At 52.8% G+C, this 21,205-nt stretch overlaps 4 protein-coding genes and 1 long non-coding RNA gene across 6 annotated transcripts; 2 read left to right on the top strand and 3 right to left on the bottom strand.

The window, feature by feature from the left end:
• Positions 1-213: 213 nt before the first annotated feature.
• On the top strand, positions 214-2,555 carry LOC126499798 (uncharacterized). Its single transcript, XR_007591185.1, has 3 exons — positions 214-342; positions 1,540-1,613; positions 2,347-2,555. It is a non-coding gene; the product is annotated as an uncharacterized lncRNA (long non-coding RNA).
• Zmynd10 (zinc finger MYND-type containing 10) lies at positions 319-6,294 on the bottom strand. Its single transcript, XM_050139155.1, has 12 exons — positions 4,633-6,294; positions 4,266-4,374; positions 2,551-2,667; positions 2,406-2,459; positions 2,152-2,289; positions 1,972-2,060; positions 1,780-1,880; positions 1,320-1,492; positions 998-1,123; positions 794-915; positions 548-673; positions 319-454 (listed from the first exon to the last, which is right to left on the bottom strand). The coding sequence occupies exons 1-12, from the start codon at positions 4,722-4,724 to the stop codon at positions 379-381; spliced, it is 1,323 nt and encodes a 440-aa protein (XP_049995112.1). The 5' UTR covers positions 4,725-6,294; the 3' UTR covers positions 319-378.
• A 1,094-nt stretch (positions 6,295-7,388) lies between these two features.
• On the bottom strand, positions 7,389-10,981 carry Nprl2 (NPR2 like, GATOR1 complex subunit). The gene is made up of 12 exons (XM_050139156.1): positions 10,848-10,981; positions 10,530-10,677; positions 9,959-10,050; positions 9,713-9,881; positions 9,459-9,567; positions 8,942-9,078; positions 8,746-8,843; positions 8,591-8,627; positions 8,386-8,479; positions 8,194-8,311; positions 7,818-7,960; positions 7,389-7,729 (listed from the first exon to the last, which is right to left on the bottom strand). Exons 2-12 carry the CDS (start codon positions 10,605-10,607, stop codon positions 7,662-7,664), a joined length of 1,143 nt encoding a protein of 380 aa, XP_049995113.1. The 5' UTR covers positions 10,608-10,677; positions 10,848-10,981; the 3' UTR covers positions 7,389-7,661.
• Cyb561d2 (cytochrome b561 family member D2) lies at positions 10,824-14,280 on the top strand. 2 transcript variants are annotated; one of them, XM_050139161.1, is made up of 4 exons: positions 10,824-10,949; positions 11,418-11,571; positions 12,011-12,048; positions 12,695-14,280. In XM_050139161.1, the coding sequence occupies exons 2-4, from the start codon at positions 11,445-11,447 to the stop codon at positions 13,196-13,198; spliced, it is 669 nt and encodes a 222-aa protein (XP_049995118.1). In that variant the 5' UTR covers positions 10,824-10,949; positions 11,418-11,444; the 3' UTR covers positions 13,199-14,280. The 2 variants fall into 2 exon arrangements, with proteins under 2 accessions (XP_049995118.1, XP_049995117.1); XM_050139160.1 differs by lacking the exon at positions 10,824-10,949 and adding an exon at positions 11,106-11,262.
• A 209-nt stretch (positions 14,281-14,489) lies between these two features.
• Tmem115 (transmembrane protein 115) lies at positions 14,490-19,160 on the bottom strand. The gene is made up of 2 exons (XM_050139157.1): positions 17,809-19,160; positions 14,490-15,251 (listed from the first exon to the last, which is right to left on the bottom strand). The coding sequence occupies exons 1-2, from the start codon at positions 18,657-18,659 to the stop codon at positions 15,047-15,049; spliced, it is 1,056 nt and encodes a 351-aa protein (XP_049995114.1). The 5' UTR covers positions 18,660-19,160; the 3' UTR covers positions 14,490-15,046.
• Between the last annotated feature and the right edge of the window lie 2,045 nt (positions 19,161-21,205).

The raw sequence follows: 21,205 nt of genomic DNA, 5'->3' as shown, positions 1-21,205 counted from the left end.
GCGTCCAATCTTCGCCCCATGTCCCCTCCCCCGCCCCAGCGACGAGGGCAAAGCGCCACACTGATGTGTTTCACGAGGTCCGCTTTACTGTGATAAAGGAAGAGGGTCTCCACATCCGGCCCTTGCTTACGCCCCCCAGCCCTGTCTGCTTGCTGATGCTGACGCCTGGTTCTCTTCTCTACGTATTCGCGGGGTGGGGCAGGAAGTGAAGAGCCTTTGCTAGTCTGTACGTCGACTGGTGGTGGTTTGCAGCTCTACTTGACTCAGCTGTGCTCACCGCCAGGGAAATTGAGGTCTGACAGGGGCCAGGCAGAGTTCCTGAGGCTCAGAGTCACATTCTGGGTGAGCTCTTCCGTCGGCCCTCAGAACCTGCAGCCTTCACTTGGCCCTGTCACCTTGGGCTGCTAGAACACACGTCTTTCCGTGCTTCTCCCAGTGTTTGACTTGGCACTCCCTGCAGGGGTGGTGGGTTGCGTGAGGGTGACAGTGCTTGTGAGAGGACCCAGGGTTGGGGCTTAGGGGTACGGAGGTCCTGGGGTCCCCTTACCTGCAGCAATACCACACACTCTGGCATCTGGAGCAGCGCTTGGAGGCCTCCGCGTTGCAGTAAGCACAGCGGGGCTTCTCTGGGGCTATGGCCTCTAGGACGTCCAGCCTGTAGGTTCCAGCCCACCTGGGGGAGGGGCCAAGAAGATGTGACCGGACCTGACAGGTAGGGGCACAGAAGCCCTCCCGCTATGGCCATGCCCTCTACGTCCCATGCACCTGTCTTCAGCCACGCAGCAGGCCTTACCTCTGTGCCTGCTGGCGCAGATCCCGGTCTGAGGGGCTGAAGACATGCTGCAGCTGGTGCTTGGCAATGGCCTGCCATTTGCCTTTGTTCTCTCGCTCCAGCCGGTCCCAGATTTCTGGGATCTAAGAGAGAGTAAGGGAGAGGAGAGGAAGGAGCTGGCAAAGTGGATCATGGCCCTGAGCAACTAAGGGTCTGGGTGCCTACCTGTTCCAACACCAGGTCTTTCTTAGGGGGCTGGGTTTCAGCCAGGGCCAGGTGAGCCAGGAAAGCCTTCAGGTCAGCAAGGTTGGGCAGCTGGTCCAGTAGTATATCCGTGAGGAAGGCCTGAAGCTGCAAAGGTATCCAGGGAAAGCCATTGTGAAACAGGTCCTGGCCGGAGGGGCAAGAAACAGGGAGTCCCTAAGCTGGGTTGGGGGTACTTGGAGGACGTAGTGGAAAGAGGACAGGGTGAGGCAGGGATGCAGTGGGGGCGGGGCAGGGTGGGGCTGGTGGCAGAAGGGATGGGTAGGGTAGCTGAGTTCCTCACCTTAAGCAGCTGCCCCTTGGCGAAGCTGGTAAGGCAGTATCGGGCTCGGGCCTCAGGGCTGAGCAGCAGATTGTACAGGGCGATCCACACCTGCCCGTCCAGCTTATTTAGTCTCTGCTGCTCTGAGGGGGCCACTGTCTGCCAGCGGCCATTCTCAAACTGCTGCAGCTTGCCTGGGGAGGAGAACTAGCTCACTAGATGCAGACGTTGTATTCTCCAGAGTGTGTGGATGGGGAGATTGAGAACTGTTTCGCATGGTTAGAAGACCCCGGCCACCAGACTTGTCCGAACAAGGTAAGTCCACGGGACTTGTCTGCCTCAGAGTCAAAACTCTAGCCCCATTTTGGGTGAGGTATCCTGGTGTCCTCAGTGTACGGGCTGTCCGGCTGTCCACTTCCATTAACCCCGAGGATCTTCTGGAAGCAGCCAGTTAAGTCCTGGCAGGTGGGAGAGGCCTTACCTCCTTCCCGCCGTCTCCAGGGGCTGTGCTCCAGTAGCTCCACCAGGAGGCAGGGCAAGTTGTGTGTACTGAGCATGCGGTTCAAGGTACTCAGGGAAAGGCTAGAGGTAGGGGTAAGGGGGGTTAGCAGAAGTTACAAGCCGAATACTGCTGCCCTTTACTGCGTGCCCCAGGCGCTGGAGGGTGGCCCACCTGTCCACACAGTCTGTGATGTAGCGAAGCACCGAGAGCGCTTTCAGTGAGATCTCAAACTCCATCGTCTCCGCCTGTTTCTGCAGCTCCTGGTGGGGGGAGCGCAGGCACACAGTGTTCACCCCTGCCTCTGGAGGCCTCACTTCGAGGTTTGGCCCCCTCCAGGAAACCTTAACTTACTTGCATAGGGGTATTATCCTGGGACCGTTCTTCCTCAGATGGGTCACCACAGCCAGTCCGGGCCACCAGCAGTGTCAGCTTGCGGTGGCAATAGTCCACTAAGTCCAGTATCCTGTCATCTGCTGACTCACACACCTCCTGGGGGCAGGGAGGAGACAGTTCAGTATTCGATATTGATGATACTCTTCTCCACAGATCCATCCCACCAGGCTTGGGCCTGCAGAAATGGCCTCTTGACAAGGATGGTGCTTCACCTTATGGAAGAACACTGTTTCTAGAAGATTGATGATGGAGGCCTCATGGTGTACCTGCCAAAGAGAATTAGGGCTGGGCTGTGAGGGAGGAGCAGGGGCTATTAGCTAGCTTTTGTCTTCAGGACCCTGTGAAGGCCCAGCTCACCACCATGTATATGGGGAAGGTATTCTGGGGCTTGAAGTCCTCTAGCCTGCACAGCACCGGGAACACCTTCTGTTTCCACACCTCCACCGCGATCAGCTCTTCTACCAGTGTGGGGATCTGCAAAGGGCAGGGGAGGAAGAGAGATGGCACGGACCTGCCTTGGCATCACAGCTCTCCTGTGCCTGCTTTAGCCCAGCTTGGCTCTCCAACTCTCCTGGGCCCCTAGACCCACCCCTCAGGTTCCGTAAGCACCTGAGAGTCCCTGCTGTACTGTAAGGCCTTCGTTTCCATATCTCTGACAGGATAGCAGCCTCCTTAACTGTGGATAAACTTTACTGTCCCTCTTATACCTTCCCCATCCTCACCAGCTAGGCTTCTCTTTTAGGTCAGCCCTCCTTTTCATGTCCTTACTGTGGTCTTTGTCACCTGGTCTGCCAGGCTGTGTGCTATGGCCTCACTCTTAGGCCCTTTACTGTGCCCTATTCCTAGACCATCCCTGATGTGGGATTCCCCTCTGTATGCTGGGAATGTTTTATTGCCACTGGTTAATAAAGAAGCTGCTTTTTGGCCAATGTTTTTGCTTTAACAGAGTAAAGCCAGGCAGAAAGTACAGAGATATATATAGAGAGAATGTAAGTAGAGTCAGAGAGATGCCATGTAGCTGCTGAAGGAGACAGATGCCCTGAATCTTCCTGGTAAACCACAAGCCTTGTGGCAATACATAAAACAATGGAAATGGGTTAATTTAAGATATAAGAGCTAGCTAGTAATATGCTTAAGCTAATAGGCCAAGCAGTATTTTAATATAGTTTCTGTGTGATTAATTTGGGCCTGGGCAGCCGGGAAACAAATGAACAGTCTCTGTCTACACATCTCCCAGTGCCCAGCTCTGCCTTTTTCTTGCAGGGGAACACCTTTACACACACTAGGGTCACCCCGACCCCTCCTCCCACCAGGCCTGGTCTCTACTTTCTCCTCTTACATAAGAAAGGCTGCTCTTCCCACTTTGAAAGCCCCACTTCCTCTTTAGTGAGGGTCTCCTTTGGCCTCAGTCATTTCAGGGTGATGTGCGTACTTGGGTTCTCCTCCCAGGCAAGTCTAGGACCCACGGCTGTCTCCTTAATTAGCCCTTGTATAGGGTAAAACAGGAAACAGAGCCAAGTATAGTGATGGGCAGGCCTGCAGTCCCAGCACTTGGTAGTCAGAAACAGGAAGTTTGGGAGCTAACAGCAGCCTGGGTCGCGGATCAACACCTTATCTCAAAATAAATGGAAGAAACCTAACACATTTTCCCCAACTTAGGAATGACAGGCATACCAGGCCAGAAGGAGGAACAGGTACCCAGTGTCCCCAAGAGGAAGAGTAGAAAGGCAGAAATTATAATGGTACATTATTTGTGTTTTAATAAATAAAGCTTGACTGGAGATCAAAGTGCAAAGCAGCCACATTAGTAGATACTTTAATCCCAGCAGCCACGCTAGTTAGCCACAGAGGCCCGATGGCGTGGTGCATGCCTTTTATCCCAGCACTAGAGAGGAATATTAAATGGAGGAGACAGGTCTCCTCAGTCTCAGTCTGAGGTTTCCTGGAGGTAGGATCACCCATTTTGGTCTGAGGTAGAGGTAAGTGCCAGGGGCCGTTTTGCTTTTCTGATATTCAGCTTGAACCCCAGTATCTGTCTCTGGGTTTTTATTATTTGAGCTACCTTGACATACCTTCCCATGGGTGACCAGCAGTTCCTGGATGGGCTCCCCCTGGCTGACAGTGGCATCAAGGATGGCTTGCATGTTCAGCTTCTCCAGGTTCTCATGCTGCTGGTTCCACCTGCCCCGAAGGGATGTGTGTATATTGGGTGTACAAATGTGCAACGGGAATGCACAGTGCGGGTGGGGGCTCGACCTACTGGAGCCAGTGTGATCCTGTCCTGAGGCCAGAGGTGTGTCAGAAGCCGCACACTTCTATCTCAAAGGGCTTTGCCTCCCACCTGGAGCCCCCTCCACACTGGGCCACCCCTTCTCCAATGTCAGTTCCAAGCTTCTCCACTAAAGGACCAGGTGACCCCACCTATTGCCGCTGCCTCACCCTTCGGATCCCATCTCCCTTAGCTGGAAGCTGCACAGGCGCCGCACCAACACTTCAGCCTCCCCAGGCAGCAGCAGCTCTAGGTCGCCCATGTCGGGGGGGGGACCAGGATTAGTTTGGCTTTTGGGCGGTTGTAATGCAGGAGTCGGAATAGGGGAAACTGACAGACTTCAGTGGCGGGACCAAAGTCTGGCACAGAACAGTTGCTAAGCCGTTGAGGCGCGTCGATTTCGTCGCCATGGAAACGAGTGAGCTTGGCGCCTGCGTAGAGTCCTTCTGATGCCTCGCTTGCCACGCCCACCTCCCTGCCAATAAGCAGCCGGAGACTGGCCACACCTCTCCAGGGCGGGAGCAATTATGGATAACTTGGGTCCTTACTGTTCCTGCAGCCTCACTGTCTGAGCCTCTCATGGGGTAACTATAGCGGTCTCTCATGAGACCGACGTAACTGCACTCTAGACTCTCCCCGGAAGCTGTCTTTTATTTTTTCGGAGAAAGGGTCTTACTTTGTGATCCAGGCTGGCTTGGAACTCCCTATGCATATTAAATTGGTCTCCAAGCCCTAGAGATCCGCCTCTGCTCAGTCTCTTTGTGCTGAAATCAAAGGCCTGTGTCCCTAGATTCAGTCCAGCAGCCAGGAGTCCTAAACATGCACACCTAACATCTTTTCCTCCGGATGGCCCTGTGCCTACCTCTGGCACCCAAAATGCTAGACCACAGCACTTACCAGCTCTGAAGGACCTATCTTTCACCCCTTCTCCTACCTCCCAGCTTCAGTTTTTGTCCCACCCCCCTCCTAAGTTTATTTTTAAATTATGTTTGTGTCTGTGCACAAGCACACGTGTGTGCAGGTGCCCACGGTGTAAGCCCCTTGAGCCACAGGAGTGGCCAGGCCACTATCCCGAGGAGCTCTGCCAGGTTCCACCCACGGAATACTCTAAGTACCCTAACTGCTGGACCCTGCTCCACCCTACAGAGTAAAAAGCTCAATCTCCGGACATGAATTTCCACCAGTCTCCATCCTGGAAAGTTCCACTCTCTTCCCAAGAAGCTCTATATAAGCCCTATGTCCTGTTCAGTTTGCTGCTGTTTCTCGCTCCAACAGAGGCAGCCGCCCTCTTGGTGCTGGGGAATATTATTTTAAGGTGTGTTGCTTTTGTTTATGCTGCATTTGTTTAACTCTGTGAAGCTGTGATTCTTTGCCTGTCTAAAACACCTGATGGTCTAATAAAGAGCTGAATGGCCAAAAGCGAAGCAGGAGCAAGGATAGGAGAGGCCAGCAGGCAGAGGGTATAAATAGAAGGAAAACCGAGGAAGAAGAGGAGCAAGGAGAGAACAAGGGGAGTACTCCAGGGGCGGGCCAGCCAGCCACCCACCCAACCAGCCATGGGGTAAGAGTGAAAGTAAGAAAAGAAAAAAGCCCAGAGGCAAAAGGTAGATGGGATAATTTAAGAAAAGCTGGCACAAAACAAGCCAAGGCCAGGCATTCACAAGGAAGGAAAAGCCTCCGTGTGGGTTTACTTGAAGCTGGACAGCAGGTCCCCAAAAGAGCAAAGAGCAAGAGTAAAACATCGTACATCCTTTTTTTTTTTTCCTCCCAATAAATCTTGTGTGAGGTTTGTTGTGTGGTGTGACTTTGCGGTATTCCTTGGCTCTCAGCTGCCAGGACACCTTTCCATTCACGCTATAATGCTTACACACAGAGGCCAGAGGCATTGAGACCCTTGGAGTTGGAGTCAGAGGCAATTGTGAGCTGTCCCACATGGGTTTGGGAACTAAACTCCAGTCTTCTGCGGGAACAGTAGTGATTTAACCTCTGAGTCATCTCTCCAGCACCCCATCCTCTTTCTTTGACACAGGGTCTCCTTATACAGTTAAGACCAAGCTGGAGCTCACTGTAGAGCCAGGGCTGGTCCAAATTTTCCCCCTTCTTGGTCAACTTCCCAAATGTTGGGGTTTCAGGTATGCACCCCATGCTTGCTTCCCTGTCCTAGCCTCATGGGCTTCCCTTCAGCTCTTCATACACTCCTTTGGCTTTTTGAGGAAGGTGTCACTATGTCACCCACGCTGGCTTTGAACACATACATCCAACCTGTCCTTGAACTTGAAGCAGCTCTCCTACGTCAGCCTCCTGCGTGTTGGTTATTACAAGAATGCACTACTACATTTGGCCCTTGCTTTAGGGTTTTGAACTTATTTCTTCTGGAATACTCTTCTTACTCCTGCAAGATCCAGCTTACGTCTCCCAAGTGAGGTCTTTCTTGGCAATCTAATCCGGAGCATCTCTTGGTCCCTTCTGAGTCTGGCTCTTTTGGTTTGCAGGTCCAGAGCTGTGGTCATAGCTGAGTTGGTAGAGGACTTGCCTAGCATGCACAAAGCCTCGGCCCCAGCACTGTATACACAGGGGGCGTGGGAGCTTAAGTGTAACCCAGGAACCAGAGACAGGAGACTCAGAAGCTTCACGGTCATCTGTTACACAGCCGATTCCAGGACAGTCTGTGCTACATAAGAACCTGTCTCAAAAAACAAGCTTCTCCCCCAGTCATGGCGAAAATAGGAAACAACAACAAACATATAGAAACCTATGTGTGCCTAAGGTGAAGTGGTGCACACCTTTAAACCCGGCACTCAGAGCTCTATGAGTTGAAGGCCAGCCTGGGCTACATAGTGAACCCCAGGACAGTCAAAGCTACATAGTGAGATCCTGTCTCAAAAAAATCACTCCCCTCGCAATAAGACAAAAACCAAACCAGACCAAACCAAAACCATACTGTTTACTTGGCCATTGCCACTTCTGTCCACTAGATGGCACTCAAGCCAGGCCAGGCTAGCTGGCATGACTAGCACATTCATGCCTTTAGTGATTGGCTGAGCCAGTATTCAAAACTCCACAGGACGAAAGAGATGACTTGATTCACAGAACCGAGGATCACCTCCAGACCATATGCACGAGCCTACTTGTCTGGCCCCCGTGGACCAATGAGGGCGTAGCAGGGGCAAGTGGCCATAGCAATACACTCCAGTCAGCCTCACTTCCAGCAAATGATGATGTTGGGGTCGTTTTCTAGTCGCTCATCCAGTTCGTGGTAGCTCATGCCTGGTGGTATGAGGGAGGCAAGGTCAGCCGCCTTGCAGGCAGGGTCGGTCAGCCCTCCCCTCCCCCAGCCTGCCCTGCCTGCCTCCACCTGTCTTGCAGCAGATCTCATCGTAGCTGTGGCAGCCCGTGTAAAGGCGGGCAGGGTGGCTCCGTTCCTCCCGAGACACTCGAACTGGATACTTCTGTAGTCTCCGGATGAGATTCTTCATAAGCCCAAACTGGATCAGCTTCCTGAAGTGATGGTTAGGGAAGAGCGTTGGTACCCTAGCCTAGCCAACCTTTCCTTCAGTGCCTTACAGGCTAGGGTGGCCTCCAAGGTCACCATCTCCAGGAAGGCTGCCTGGACTAGCGGGCCACATACTTATACTCATTGGGAACCCCCTGCTTCCTATTTGGCTCGAGGCTCCTCTAGAGAGACTCGAGACAGTTGAACCCAGTGCGCATGCCTGAGAATGCCCTCTGACCTCTCATCGACGTGCTGCAACTGCTGGGGGTGGCGGCCAATGAGGTCTCGCACAGTGGTGCCGGGGCTCAGACTGCAGTACAGCTGGAATACGTCTCGGAGACTGGCCCTTTTGTGCCCTGTGGGTGCCATGGTCAGCTTCCTAGGTGGCCTTATCCTCCCCAAATGGGTCTCCCACAGGGTTTTCCACTACCTTGTTTGGTGACGTAGGAGAGACATGCCTCCTGCAGGGACTTGTCATCTACCAGGTCCTGGACTTTTGGAGTCGGGCAGTACACATTGGAGTACTAGAATAGAGCAGGGGCATAAGGACCTGGATGATGTGCTTGGGGGTCTGGCTTGATCTGGTCCAGGCCAAATGGTTCCCATTTACTTAGCTATATCCCAGCCCCACCTACCTGGAGGATGGAGACCAGTGTCACAACACCATAGTACCTGTGGGAAACAGATGAGCTTAGCTTCCAAACCATGCCTTCCCACCGCCACACTTGGGGTCCTTTGGCTCCCCTCCGTCTGGTGGCCCTCTAGTGGTAACAACTGTATCTGCACTCACAGCAGGTTCTGAATGGCAATGCGCACCAGGTTGAGCTCCACGTCCGCCTCAGCAGAGATCTTTTGGACATGGCGGAAGCCATCAATGTAGGGCAGGATCTGAAAAGAGGAAAGCAGGGTCGGCAAGGGTGAGCTGAAGCTAAGGTTGTGGGAGGTCCAAGGTGGTAATACTTGAGAGAGGGCTGTATAGCGTATACCTGCTGTGTGGTGAGGTCCCACTGCGAATTGAAGAAATCCTCTTTGTCTTTGGTAAAGACAGGCACATCATACTCCTGAGCCACAGGAGGGTCAGGCCGCTGCTCAATCACCTTCAAGTGGATGGTGTTGGATTCATCTGCGGGGACCCCACCACATCCTCAGTGTCATCTTTCCCAAGGCACCCTCAGTCACTACTTTAACTCTCCTAGCATTAACTGAGGCAGGCAGACGGGTCCTGGGAGGATCATTCTTCCTCTTTTATGGAGCAAGAAACTAAGGCCCAGAGAAGGGGAAGAATGTTGCCAAGATACTTCTTCAGTAGTGCTGGAGAATTCTGCTGCCTGCTCCTCCACCCCCATTAGACACTGAACCCTCAGACATCACTGTTTCAACCCACGGCTATTTCTTGCCCACCAACTTGTCCAAGAATCCTGTCCTCCTGCAGGGGCTATGCTCATTTCTGCGCTCTCCCATCCTTCCTCCATTCATATACTGCCCCGGAGAGGCTGCCCATACCAATGGGTAGAGTGCACCGGCCAGAGGCATTTAGTTCTTCCAGTAAGATGGCCATGATAGGCACCAACTTCTGCTTGCTCTCCTCTGTGGACACAAAGCTGCTTTCGAGCTGGACAGAACATGGACAACATGGTTGAGTAGGCCTCAGAGCTGGCTGCATTCTGAGCTAGCTGTTGGAGGCTAGGGATTGGAGACATGGGAACAGTTTCCCCAACTGTGCCTGCCATGCACCCACGCCCCATCATGTTGCAGACCTCCAGTGTGGTCAAGTAGCCAGCCAGCTTTTTAACAATGGGTTCAAGGGCACAAGTCTTGGCCTGAGCATCACACACGAAGCCCAAGTTGAAGAGGAGGGCATTGCGGCTGTACTTCTTGTGTTCAATACACACAGGGCAGCCAATCAGCTTCTTCTCCATGGCCGTGCTGGATGGGTAGAGGAGAGTCAGCCCGCCCACAAGCCAGTCTGGGACCCCTCTGCTTCCACCCCACCAGGACCTCACACAGTGATAAGCTTGTTCTGTAACTCAGGCTTGGTGATGATGTACACTTGGACAGTGTCAAACAGCTCTCGGGAGATGAAATCCTCAGGGACCTGCGGAGGGCAGAGATGAGATTCCCTCAGACACTGGGACTGGGTGGTTGTACATCCCACCCAGGCACAAGTCCGCTACTGTTTTCTTTCCCTCGTCTGCCCAGTACTCTTGTGTTTCCAAACACAAGCTATGTTTTGGAAAGCTTCCTGTCTTTTGCATTCATTATTCCCACTGCCTGGAATACTCTACTCTCACCTAACTTTTAGACATCATTTGTGTCTCAGTTCAGTGACTCTCTTGAGTCATTTAACCCTCCATGAGACCGATCACCTCCCTGAATCTTATAGCCTGATCTGCCACAAAAACCGCTTGTGTGGCAAATTTCCCTCCCCTACTAGGAACCAGAGACCTGGGTCTGTGTGTCCTCTCCATTCAAGGAATGGATGGTAAGCCTGGAGGCAGCACAGGGACCCAGGCAGCCAGCTAACCTCCGGAGAGCATCCCTCTCCTCGTCAGGTCCCGGGAGTGTGAAAGGCACCTGATAGGTAATTTTGGGTCCTAGCGTTGGGTGGAATTCGCTGAAGAATATGCATTCGATGCGGCAGCTGCTGCCCATGGCGCTGACCGGTCCTGAGTCTGTAGTCCCTTGTCTTTCGTGCGGTGGTCGCTTCCACCCCTGGGAACACCTGTCAAAAAGAGAAAGAGGCCTGAGCTAGGTCACACAGGTTTGTGAACACAAACCAAAAGCTCCGTCAACTCAACAGCGCCTGCGCAGCGCGCCTCGGAGGCGTGGCAGGCGCTGGATGGGATGGGAGGGGGCTTGTCCCAGGAAGTCTTGGGTGGGTGGACAACGCACCCGGAAGTGAAGCGCCTCCGTAAAGGAGCGGTGGCACGGCTGGCGGGTCCAGGGGATCCAATTTATTTTGGAGGAAGTCACTGCGTCGAACCTGAGAAGCAGGTGAGAAAGGGAAATTCCTACCGTGGAGGTACAGCGTGCTAGGTGCACGTGGGAAGGCAGTGTGCAAAGAGACTCACGCTTAGCTAGGAAAGCAGCTGGGAACTACAATTCCCGTAGTGCTCCACGCCTTCCGCCCCGGCTAGTGATGACGTGCTGCATTTTGGGATTTGTAGTTTTACTTGTCCTCACGCATTCCCACCTGACCGGTGCGATCAGTACCACTTCAAATACAGGTGTTTAGTACTGGGCCAGTGGCGCAATGGATTACGCGTCTGATTACGGATCAGAAGATTCAAATACAGGTGTTTGACAGGTAGACTTTGTTAAGTTGGGACTGTTCTTGGTGCCTACTTTGTTCTGCTCCTGTCCTAACTTCTCCGGAAAAAAGGTGGCATTCCTGCCCTAAATTACTGTCCTCGGTGAGGCGTGGACAGTGGGCACCCTTGCCAACGCCTACGATGCTTTCAGGCTGTACAGCTATCAGCTGGGCTGACCATGGCCCTTTCTGTGGAGACGGAGTCGCACATCTACCGAGCTCTGCGCACTGCCTCTGGGGCTGCAGCCCACCTTGTGGCCTTGGGCTTTACCATCTTTGTGACTGTACTTGCCAGACCTGGCTCCAGTAAGTAGATAGAACTCATAATAGACTTATGGGAGTGAAAAGCCACTTTTCTTGGGGAATAGGGGCAGTAGGAAGTGAAAGGGCTTAACTCGTGGGAACAGGCTTGGCTGGCTGAGGAATATTACTTCCCGGGGAGAGTAGATCGGTGTGGGGGCTCCGCCAGCCTGGCCAGGCTTCAGAAAGTACATGGTTTCTTTTTGACTTGGCATTTCTTTCCTGACTCATGGAGCTGCTGGAGGAAGGAGCTGCCAGAGGAGTGGCAGAGCATGCTACCCCAGGAAGTGAGTAGGGGTGGGTGGCTAACATGAGCTTGTTACGGAGGGATTCACATTTTGGCGTCTCTTTAGATGACGGTGGGCTGTTCACGTTCAGGCTGTAGGGTTGGACATACTGGTTTCTTTTTCCCTCTGCTCCATGAGGCTTCCTCTTCTCATTCCAGGTCTATTCTCCTGGCACCCTGTTCTTATGTCTCTGGCTGTAAGTAGTGGATCTGGGTAACTTTTAGGGGTAGAGTGTGGGCATAGGTGGGGACCCTTGTAATCCTTGAAGGCATATAGTGCCAGCTTAGAGGAGTTGCGTGTTCCAGCTACTGCCTCTGACATATATCTAAGGATTGAAAGATGGCATTCAAGACCAGGACAAATGGGGGACGCTCACCCAAGCACAAAATTAGGCTTCTCTCACCTCCAGCCAGGAAGCTGAAAAATTACATTTGGAGATTGCTCTGTCCCTAAAAACCATAGTTTATGGTGATGCATCTAATTTTCCCTGAAACAGTGCACCCATGTGGACAGCTCTTGGCCGAGAAATTGTATCCAGCCTCATGGGAGGCAAACAAAGCTTGTGAATCATTTATTACTGCCACGTCTCAAACCTTGTTTGCTGGGTAACTTAGCAGAGTTGACATTTCAGAAAAGTACCTAGGAAGAAGTCTGGAGAGGCAGCCATCCCTTAACTACTCAGGGCAGACATTTTGCCCCCCACACAGGGCCTTCCACCAGCTCACCAAATGCAGCATCTTGTCCTTGGGGAAGGAATGAAGGATGGACGGGGCAAAGTGCACCTGCGTGGAGGGTTATCTAAAGTGCATACAGCACTCTCATTTGAGTCTCTGTCTCCTCAGTTCTCCTTCCTGATGACCGAGGCTCTCCTGATGTTTTCTCCGGAGAGTTCACTGCTGCGTTCCCTCTCACGGAAGGTCCGAGCACGCTGCCACTGGGTGCTTCAGCTGCTAGCCCTACTCTGTGCCCTGTTGGGTCTAGGGCTTGTCATCCTCCACAAAGAGCAGCTTGGCAAAGCACACCTGGCCACCCGACATGGGCAGGCAGGGCTGTTAGCTGTGCTGTGGGCAGGTCTGCAGTGCTCAGGGGGCGTGGGGCTGCTCTACCCCAAGTTGCTGCCCCGATGGCCCCTGGCAAAGCTGAAACTCTACCATGCCACTTCTGGGTTGGTGGGCTACCTGCTGGGTAGTGCCAGCCTCCTGCTGGGCATGTGCTCATCCTGGTTTACTGCTGCTGTCACTGGTGGTGCTTGGTACCTGGCTCTGCTGTGCCCTGTCCTCACCAGCTTGGTAATCATGAACCAAGTGAGCAATGCCTACCTATACCGCAAGAGGATCCAACCATGACCTTCCCAGATACCAGGAAGCCTGGATTTGCACCTCAGCATAGGACCTGGGGCTAGAAACCTGCTTGACCCTCTGTCAGGGAACATTCAGGTACTAGGGCACTCGGGTAGATGGGTGACATTTCTGCTCCTGTGCTGGAGTGCCCTCCCTTTTCTTGCTATCAGCTCAGGGGAGCCCGAATCATGTGTCTGATGAAGTTGGGGTTGCAACACTGTCTCCCCAGCCATACAGCTTAGATTTGTATTGGTATGTCCAGAATCACAGATGAAAAAAGTAAAATAAAGAGAAAACTGAAAATAACGAAAAACAAACTGGAAAGACTATGGGAGGAGCAGTGCCACTGGGATGGTTCTCGCTGATGCCATCAACATGAGACTATGGGCAGCAGGTGAGGCGGGGACCCCTGCAAATGGTGGCGTTCTCCCAGAACCCTGCCTCTAAGCTTCCTGCGACACCCACACCCAGTGTGTTAGTAGGCGGCAGGTGCACAGCACAGCTGTTTCCAGCGAAGTCCTGGAGTCTGGGAACATGGTTAGCTCAGTGGAGGGAGGGAGACTGTTTCCACAGGTTTCCTGCACAGGGCACAACTTAGAGTTGAACCAAGGTTAGTTACGGTGGCAGGTGGATCTCTGTGAGTTCAAGACCAACCTGGTCAACGAAGCCAAAGCTATAATAATAGACCCTTTCTTGAAAAAAGAAAGTTGAATCATAAACAAGAAAAACTTTCCTTTTGATTTCAGACAAAGTTTCCCACCTCCCATGTGGGCTTTGAACCTGCTGTGTGGCCAAGGATGATAGCTCAACCTCAGATCCTCCTGCCTCCACTTCTGAGCACTGGGCTAACAGTGTAAGCACACATACCATGTGTATGTGTACCCTCTAACGCGGTGCTGGGACTCAAACCAGAGCTCTGTAAGCACTAAACAAGTGCTCCTACCGACTGAGCGCCACCTTCAGCCTCAGGTTTTTCTTTGAGATAGGGATTATAGGTGTTTGCCACCATGCCCTGCCTAAGACAACTTAAGATGGAGAGGACTTCAGCTGTCAAGTCCTCTTGCACAGGGCCTTCCTAATAGACTGAGGAGATAAAAAAGGAGTAAGGGACTGAGGTAATAGCTCTGACCAGATTGCTTAGTAGCAGGCATGTAGTAGAGAAGAGGTGGGGGCAATGGAATTCTTAGTGAAGTGGAGTTGCCATGGAACTAAGCCCTAGGACCCAGAAAACACATTTAATTTTGCATTTGGTAAGGACGAGAGGGCTGCACAAAGTGGCCTAAAGGAGCCAGGGAGCCACACCTCAAAGAACCGCTTTATTGATACTGTGAGGCTGGGCTTGGCTGCCCGCTCAGGTGGTCCTGTAGAAAATACCTGGGAGCTGTGGTGGCTCTGGCTAGACAGTCACTGCCACAGCAGAAGGGCACAAGAAACCCTGACATGAATGCAGTCTGGGGGTGGGCAGAGATGTACAGACCCATACTGGTTGGGCCCCTAGGACATTTTTGGCAATTTCAAATCCTTGCCTTGGCTCAGGGCTGTTGGCAACCAGTTTTGAATGTGACACTGGCCCGGGAGCTGTGACACCAGTGTCCCTGCAGCCACTTCCTTGGTGAGGAACTGCACCTGCTGAGGTACAGTCTTACCACAAATGGGGGTCTGGACTGGCTGATGCTCAGAGGCCCCATACCTGGCATTGTGGTTGTCTGGAGTTGGAACCAGGTAGCAAGGGTCCCATGTAGTGTTGCTGAGAAACAGCAGAAGGCCAAAGAGACCCCCAGAAGGCCCTCCTCCCCATCCTCAGAGCAGTCAGTGCCCTGGAGTAGCTGGGACGCTACACTCAGTGGTCTGGAGTTACAGTTTTGGAGGAGCTGCCTCAAAGGTAATGAGACTGGATTCTGGGGCAGTCCCCTTCCCTGGGGGTGTGGAAGCTTTTTCTGAGGGCAGAGGACTGTCCTTTTTTGCCCCAGCCTCCTCTTCATCATCATCCATGCTGGGCCAGACAGACTGATCCTCCACTCTCTTCAGCCGCTCATTGAGAGCCTTTAGGGCCAGTTGCCTAAAGCCAGAAAAGAGAAAACAGGTCACACTGGGCTTGGGAGAGGCACATGTTCTGCAACCTTCCTCAGAAGGCCAACTCCTCCCACCAGAGACTGGTCCCCAGAACCCCATGGTTTCCCTTCCTCATGCAGGGTCCAGGAGACTGGCCCAGGATCTGCTTTGCCAATTAGAATGTGGAGCGTCCCCGTCATTGTCAGACCTCCAGGTGAAGGCTGTTGGCTAGAGATGGACCTAGTGCCTCAGGGCAGACAAGTGGAATGTCCTAGTCCCTGGGGATGAGCTCCTGCCTGTGCACAGGTGTCATACCCAGGGACAGGGTCCTTTATTTGTGTGCTATTAAGGATTAAACCTAGGGCTAGCATTCTACCACAGAGCTATATTCCCAGCACTTAAACGAATCATTTTTTAAAGGCAAGTCTTGTTAATGAAATCCTCCATGCTGGCTTCAAGCTAGCTCTTACAGCCCAGGCCGACCTTGAATTCATGATCTTCCTGTCTCAGCCTCCCCAGCAGAGGGGACTATGGGCCTGTCTCACCAGGCTCAGCTAGGGTTAATGAAGCAGCATCAACTTCAATCATTTCACCCTTCCTATGATAATCTTTCTAGAAGTTTCCCAAAGCCATCCAAGTCTTAGCAGAGCCCACATAGAAGAGAAACAGCCCATGTGGGCATGCACAGGGCACACCCTATTGTTCTCAGGGGGCAGACTTGGTGAGAAAATACACCTGGGAATTTTATGTAGACACCCAGAAAGACTCAAGCTGTAGGGCCCAGAACTAGCCTGCAGCATGCTTTGGGTGCTTTTCCACACCTTGGACACCAGCAGGGAACTCCTTCAAGGAGGATGTGCCCTACTCACTGAGCAACACAGCCTCAGTGAAGAACAAGGTCCCAAGTCTTCCGCAGTCTGGCCCACAGAAGGTCAAGTGGCCACTTGTAGCTGGTCACTATGGATCCTGGTGGCTCAGCCTATTTACCACTAAAGGCAGCCATTCTATGGCTTCCAAGATCAAAGAGTCTACCATGCCAAGGAAAAAGATAGGAAAAGCAACAGGGACAAGGGCATTAAAAACCCAACACACTCCAACCTGGCCCAGTAACACTCCTTCTCTGTCACTCCCCAGACTACTCTTGGAGATGTCCTTGCCAGTATTCAATTTCCTACTTCCTGCTTGTAGTCCTTTGGGTCTGAGAGTGGCATACAGTCAGAGGACAAATTGTAAGAGTAATACCCACTCCATGTAAGCCAAGAACCATCAGACTATGCCAGGAACCTCCTCTTGCCCCAATCCCCACTCTTCCTTTTCTGTCCATTTTCTTGATCCTAGATAGTGGTTTTTTGGTTTTCTTTTTTTTTTTTTAAAAAAAAAAAGATTTTATTTATTTATTATGTATACATCATTCTGCCTCCATGTATGTCTGCATGCCAGAAGAGGGCGCCAGATCTCATTACAGGTGGTTGTGAGCCACCATATGGTTGCTGGGAATTGAACTCAGGACCTCTGGAAGAGCAGCCAGTGCTTTTAACCACTGAGCCATCTCTCCAGCCCGATAGTGGTTTTTTGAATGACCAGTCAACCACAGCAACTCAAGACCTCTCCCTGGGGCAAGGGTAACCTCTGGTCCAGGCCCATCCAAACAGCTCGAAAGCTCACTCTTCCTCTACTAAATGAGGTCAAAATGGAATTGAAGTTAGGACACCCCCAAAAACTCTCAAGCTCTAAAGCCCAGAATTAGGCCTGCAGCATGCCCGGGTGTGTTCCCTCACCTAATGCTGGTAACTCCCTCAAGGAAGTCACGGTCTACACTCGACTACACAGCAGCAGCAGGAGTGAATAAGCCTGAGAGCATTCCTCCACTGAAGTCAGGAACCCGCTTTGCAGCTGAGCAAAGGCAGGAACCTCTGACAAAGGCTGAGCAGCAGGCTTGGGAGACAGGGCCTGAAAAGTCTCAAAAATAACACTGGACACTATAAAGAGTCCATAGGTCTGAGGGAATAAAAGCTTTCCCCTGCTTTGACTACAGTGTCCAGTGAATAACGCCGTGAAATTACTGATGCTGCAGACACTCTGGGTTGGAGGGCTCAGCCCTGCCTGCTGTGGTCAGCAGGTTCCACAGTGGTCATTCAGCCTGTCCCCATGTTTGGTGACACATGCCTGAAAGAGGAGCAAGTTTAGTAATACCCAATCATCCTACGGTAAGTGGAAGGAAACACTTGAGGACACAGACATTGCTCCCCTCCCCATCACAGGAGAAAGGGACCAACAGTCTCTATCTCCTACAGGACCAGTGTCTAGAATCTGGAAATTCTGAGGCCAGACCAAAGGTGACTGGGCAGTCTGTAAACTGGTTAAGTGGCCAAGTGGTGAGAAACACACACTAGAGCCCTGAAGCCTACACACTGAGTTCCTTCCTCAAGGCCCAATCCCAAATCCGCTCTGAGGCTGCCTCCAACTCCAGGCTGTAGGTCTCCTGCCTGTGTAGAGCAAGCTCCTCAATGGATGGCCTGTGATCACAGTCTAGCTAGCCAAGATTCTGGAAGATTCCCAGTTACCTTCTCCGCTCGGCGTCTTGAGGGTCTGTGCCTGGGAGGCTGATAGTGATGGATGATGGGGCTCCCACATCATAGCGCTTCACCGTCTTCTGGCATACCTTGACTTTCACCAGGAGGCCATGCACCAGGTTCGCTAGCAGCCCCACCACAGGCTGCAGGATCTCCGGGAAGAAGGTGGCAAAAGCAAAATGGTCAGCCATGTCCCCTCGGCCCCGGCTATGGCGCTGATAGAAGCGAAGATACACCCAACTGGACAGCAGTCCAAAGCCGTAGGAAGCCAGGGCCGGGCTCTGGAGCAGCGTGGCCAGCCGGAGCAGCAGCAGCAAAGCCAGCAACAGCATGGGAACTACGCTGACGCGGACCTGGGGCACTCGCAGGACCACACAGTCTCCCATAGTTTGCTTGAGTGCCACCAGGACACCACCTAGGAAACCCAGGGCGCCATGGATACGAACAGTGAACAGGTAGACCAAGTTAAAAGAAGCCATGTAGGTGAGGAGGTAGGCGAAGGCCCCCAGAAGCCCCACGGACACATTCACCACCGAGAAGAAGATGAGCAGCTCCAAGGCTCCCCAGAGGGGCTCCAGTAATCGCCCGGCCACCACTACTGTGGCCAGACTGATGGCCACGTCCCACACGTGCTGTTCCATCAGCCCATGGGTGGCCAGGGTCCAGATCCAGAAGTTGGGTGGGAAAAGGTAGCCCGGGGTGACCGCCAGGCAGTCCGTGTCCACGGCGAAGGAAAGGAGATAGAGGAACAGTACCACGGCGCATAGCGCCTTCACCACCACGCTGGCGCTGGCCAGGATGGCCCCCAGATGCTGGCGGGCACCGGGGAGGGCGCGTTGCATTTTCCCGGCGGACGTAGACTTGAGGGAAGGTGAGGAAGGTGGCCTAGGGGCCTCCCCGGGGCCTCGTCCCAGTTCGGCCCCGACGGGAGGCCCAGGCCCGGCTACTCACTGCTCTCTGGGAAGGCTCTGGTTCCGGTCTGGTCCGGCTGTAGCTCCAAGAGGAAGAGAAAGCCTTGCTGCCAGGCCAGAGCCTATGCCCCTGGCCGAGGACCTGAGGTTAGGCCCTGAGCGGCTTGGGCACGCCTGCTGGCCGGTTCCGTAGGCCCAGCGGCCAGGCTGACCGGGCTAGCGTTGATCTCAAGGCTGGACGTCCTCCATCCACTGTGAGGCTCTGCGGGGTACTGGTGTCTTGTTCCGGCCCAAGTCAAGACCGTTTAGCTCCTTCTGGGATAGGGTTCTGACTTGACGGTACCTCCTCCCTTCTCCGGGGCCGACAAACAGGGACGCCGCGCCTGCGCGCCCCCGGCGGCCGCCTCGGCCCTGTGCCCTCTGAGCGCTTGCCTTCCGGCTCCTCGGCATGCTGGGATACGGAGTCCGTACACAGAGCCGACCGGTTTCCGCATAGAACCACAAGTCCCAGAAGCCCGACCGGTCCCGTAGAGGGTTAGGCGGGGGTGCTTGGGAGTTGTAGTTCTCAGGGCTGACTCCTCCAGTTCTAGAGGAGGGCGGGGGAGCCAGTTAGGGAAGTAGGGGTCAGGATAGGATCGCGGATCTGGGAAGGCAAACGAGGTGTCTGGGAAGGCAAACGAGGTGTTGAGTGCGCGGGATCAGGAGGCAGCATAGCATTGGACCACACACTTGTTGAGTTCTCTGGAGGGGAGTGACTGTTTGTCATTTGTACAGGTACAGCAGTGTTTTTGTAAGCAGGTACATAAAGATGTTGAAAGGTTCTGGTGTGTTGTACCAATGTATGTGAACTAATGAGAAACTCCGTGGTCTGGCAAATAAGAGCCTAAGGCGGGCTAGAATCTTTTTCCATTATTTGGAGTCAATGTGATATTGGGTGAACATTTTTGAAGTACAATTTCACAGACCTCAAAAATGTTGAGGATTTCAGCCTCCCCCCCCCCCTTTGTTTTCAAGACAAATCCTCTCTGTGTAGCCCTGACTGTCCTGGAACTTACTTTGCAGTCCAGGCTGGTCTCGAACTCACAGAGATCCGCCTGCCTCTGCCTCTGCCTCCCGGGAGTGCTGGGATTAAAGGTGTGTGCTACCACCTCCTGGCATTCTTCTTACCTTAGGGATCAAAGAAGGCAGAAATGTAAGTGTCAGGTCATCTGGGGTGTTCACATTGCTCTTGTTCCAGTGAACTGGACATGCCTCATGAACTGAGGTTTTTCACCTGAGGGGTAGCAAGGGGTGAGGCTTTGCTACTTCAGTGACTTTTCTCCCATCAGAGACTTGATTCCACTGCAGCTGAGAGAGCTCTTCCTACAGGTACCATCCAGGTTGGTCTGGGCTCAACTTCATACTATGGTGGCTGCCAGCAGGGTATTTCTTGACATTTATTTTAAAATATTTTTATTTACATGTATGCGCGTCTCTGCTTTTATGTGTGCAGTTCACAGAGGCCACAAGAGGATGATGGCTCCCTGGAGCTGGAGTTAGGTTGTGAGCTAGCAGATGTGGGTGCTGGGGGTGGAACTCAGGTCCTCTGTAAGAACAGCAAGCACTTCTAACCACCAAGCCATCTCTCCAGTCCTGAGATTTTTGTTACATATTGTTGCTTTTTAAAAAGTGCATAGTTTAAAAAATGTGATGAATTCTATGACAAGGGACTTTATTATAAAATGCAGAACTCTTTCATCTCAGCACAACTGCCTGTGAAAGACCCTCGAAGAGGACCTTCCCTCCGGAGGAAACTCACCAGAAGCCAAGGAACAGGCCGAGACCACACGGATGCAAATAGCAAGAGGTTTATTAGGTAGACACAGGTACCTGCGGGCAGCAAAGTCTTTCGGAGGACTTGCGCACCTGCAGACTGGGAGGAGGTCCTTTTATAGGAAAGAGGGCAGCAAAAGCAAGTTTACAGAAGCAGAAGAGTGGTTATCGGTCCGTCGGAATGAGGTGGGGTGGGGGTGGGGTTGGGGGGTGGGCATGAATGGTTTTTCCTCTCCCAGCATGGATGTTTGGCAACAGATATCCTGTTCTTACCTTATAGATATCCTGTTTTGCAGCCATCCTATCTCGTAGACATCCTGCTTTCCTAAGCAAATGGGATGTTCTCATGAGAGCAGGCTAGCTGCTGATCCTGAGAATCTTTCAAGCAAACAGGACGTTCTCCCGGGAGCATGCTAGCTGCGGGTTTTGAGGAGGGGGTCCGTAGGGTCTTTCACCTGTGTGTCTAAAGCTGCCTTCCATCCTTTATTTTTGTCTGGGATCAGGGTTCCTACCGTTTGCCACATACCAGTGTTTGTCAAATTTGGTTTAGCAAATTAAAATATAGAGTTCCTGGGTGGTGGTGGCACACACCTTTAATCCTGGTGCTTGGGAGGCAGAGGCAGGCAGATCTCTGTGAGTTCAAGGCCAGTCTGGTTTACAGAGTT

This window comes from Alexandromys fortis, unplaced genomic scaffold, assembly GCF_014885135.2.
Source record: "Alexandromys fortis isolate MF-2015 unplaced genomic scaffold, M_Fortis_MF-2015_v1.1 scaffold_36, whole genome shotgun sequence".
Classification (NCBI taxonomy): Eukaryota; Metazoa; Chordata; class Mammalia; order Rodentia; family Cricetidae; genus Alexandromys; species Alexandromys fortis.
Note: the sequence above shows the minus strand (reverse complement) of the source record. Positions and strands in the feature narration are given on the sequence as shown.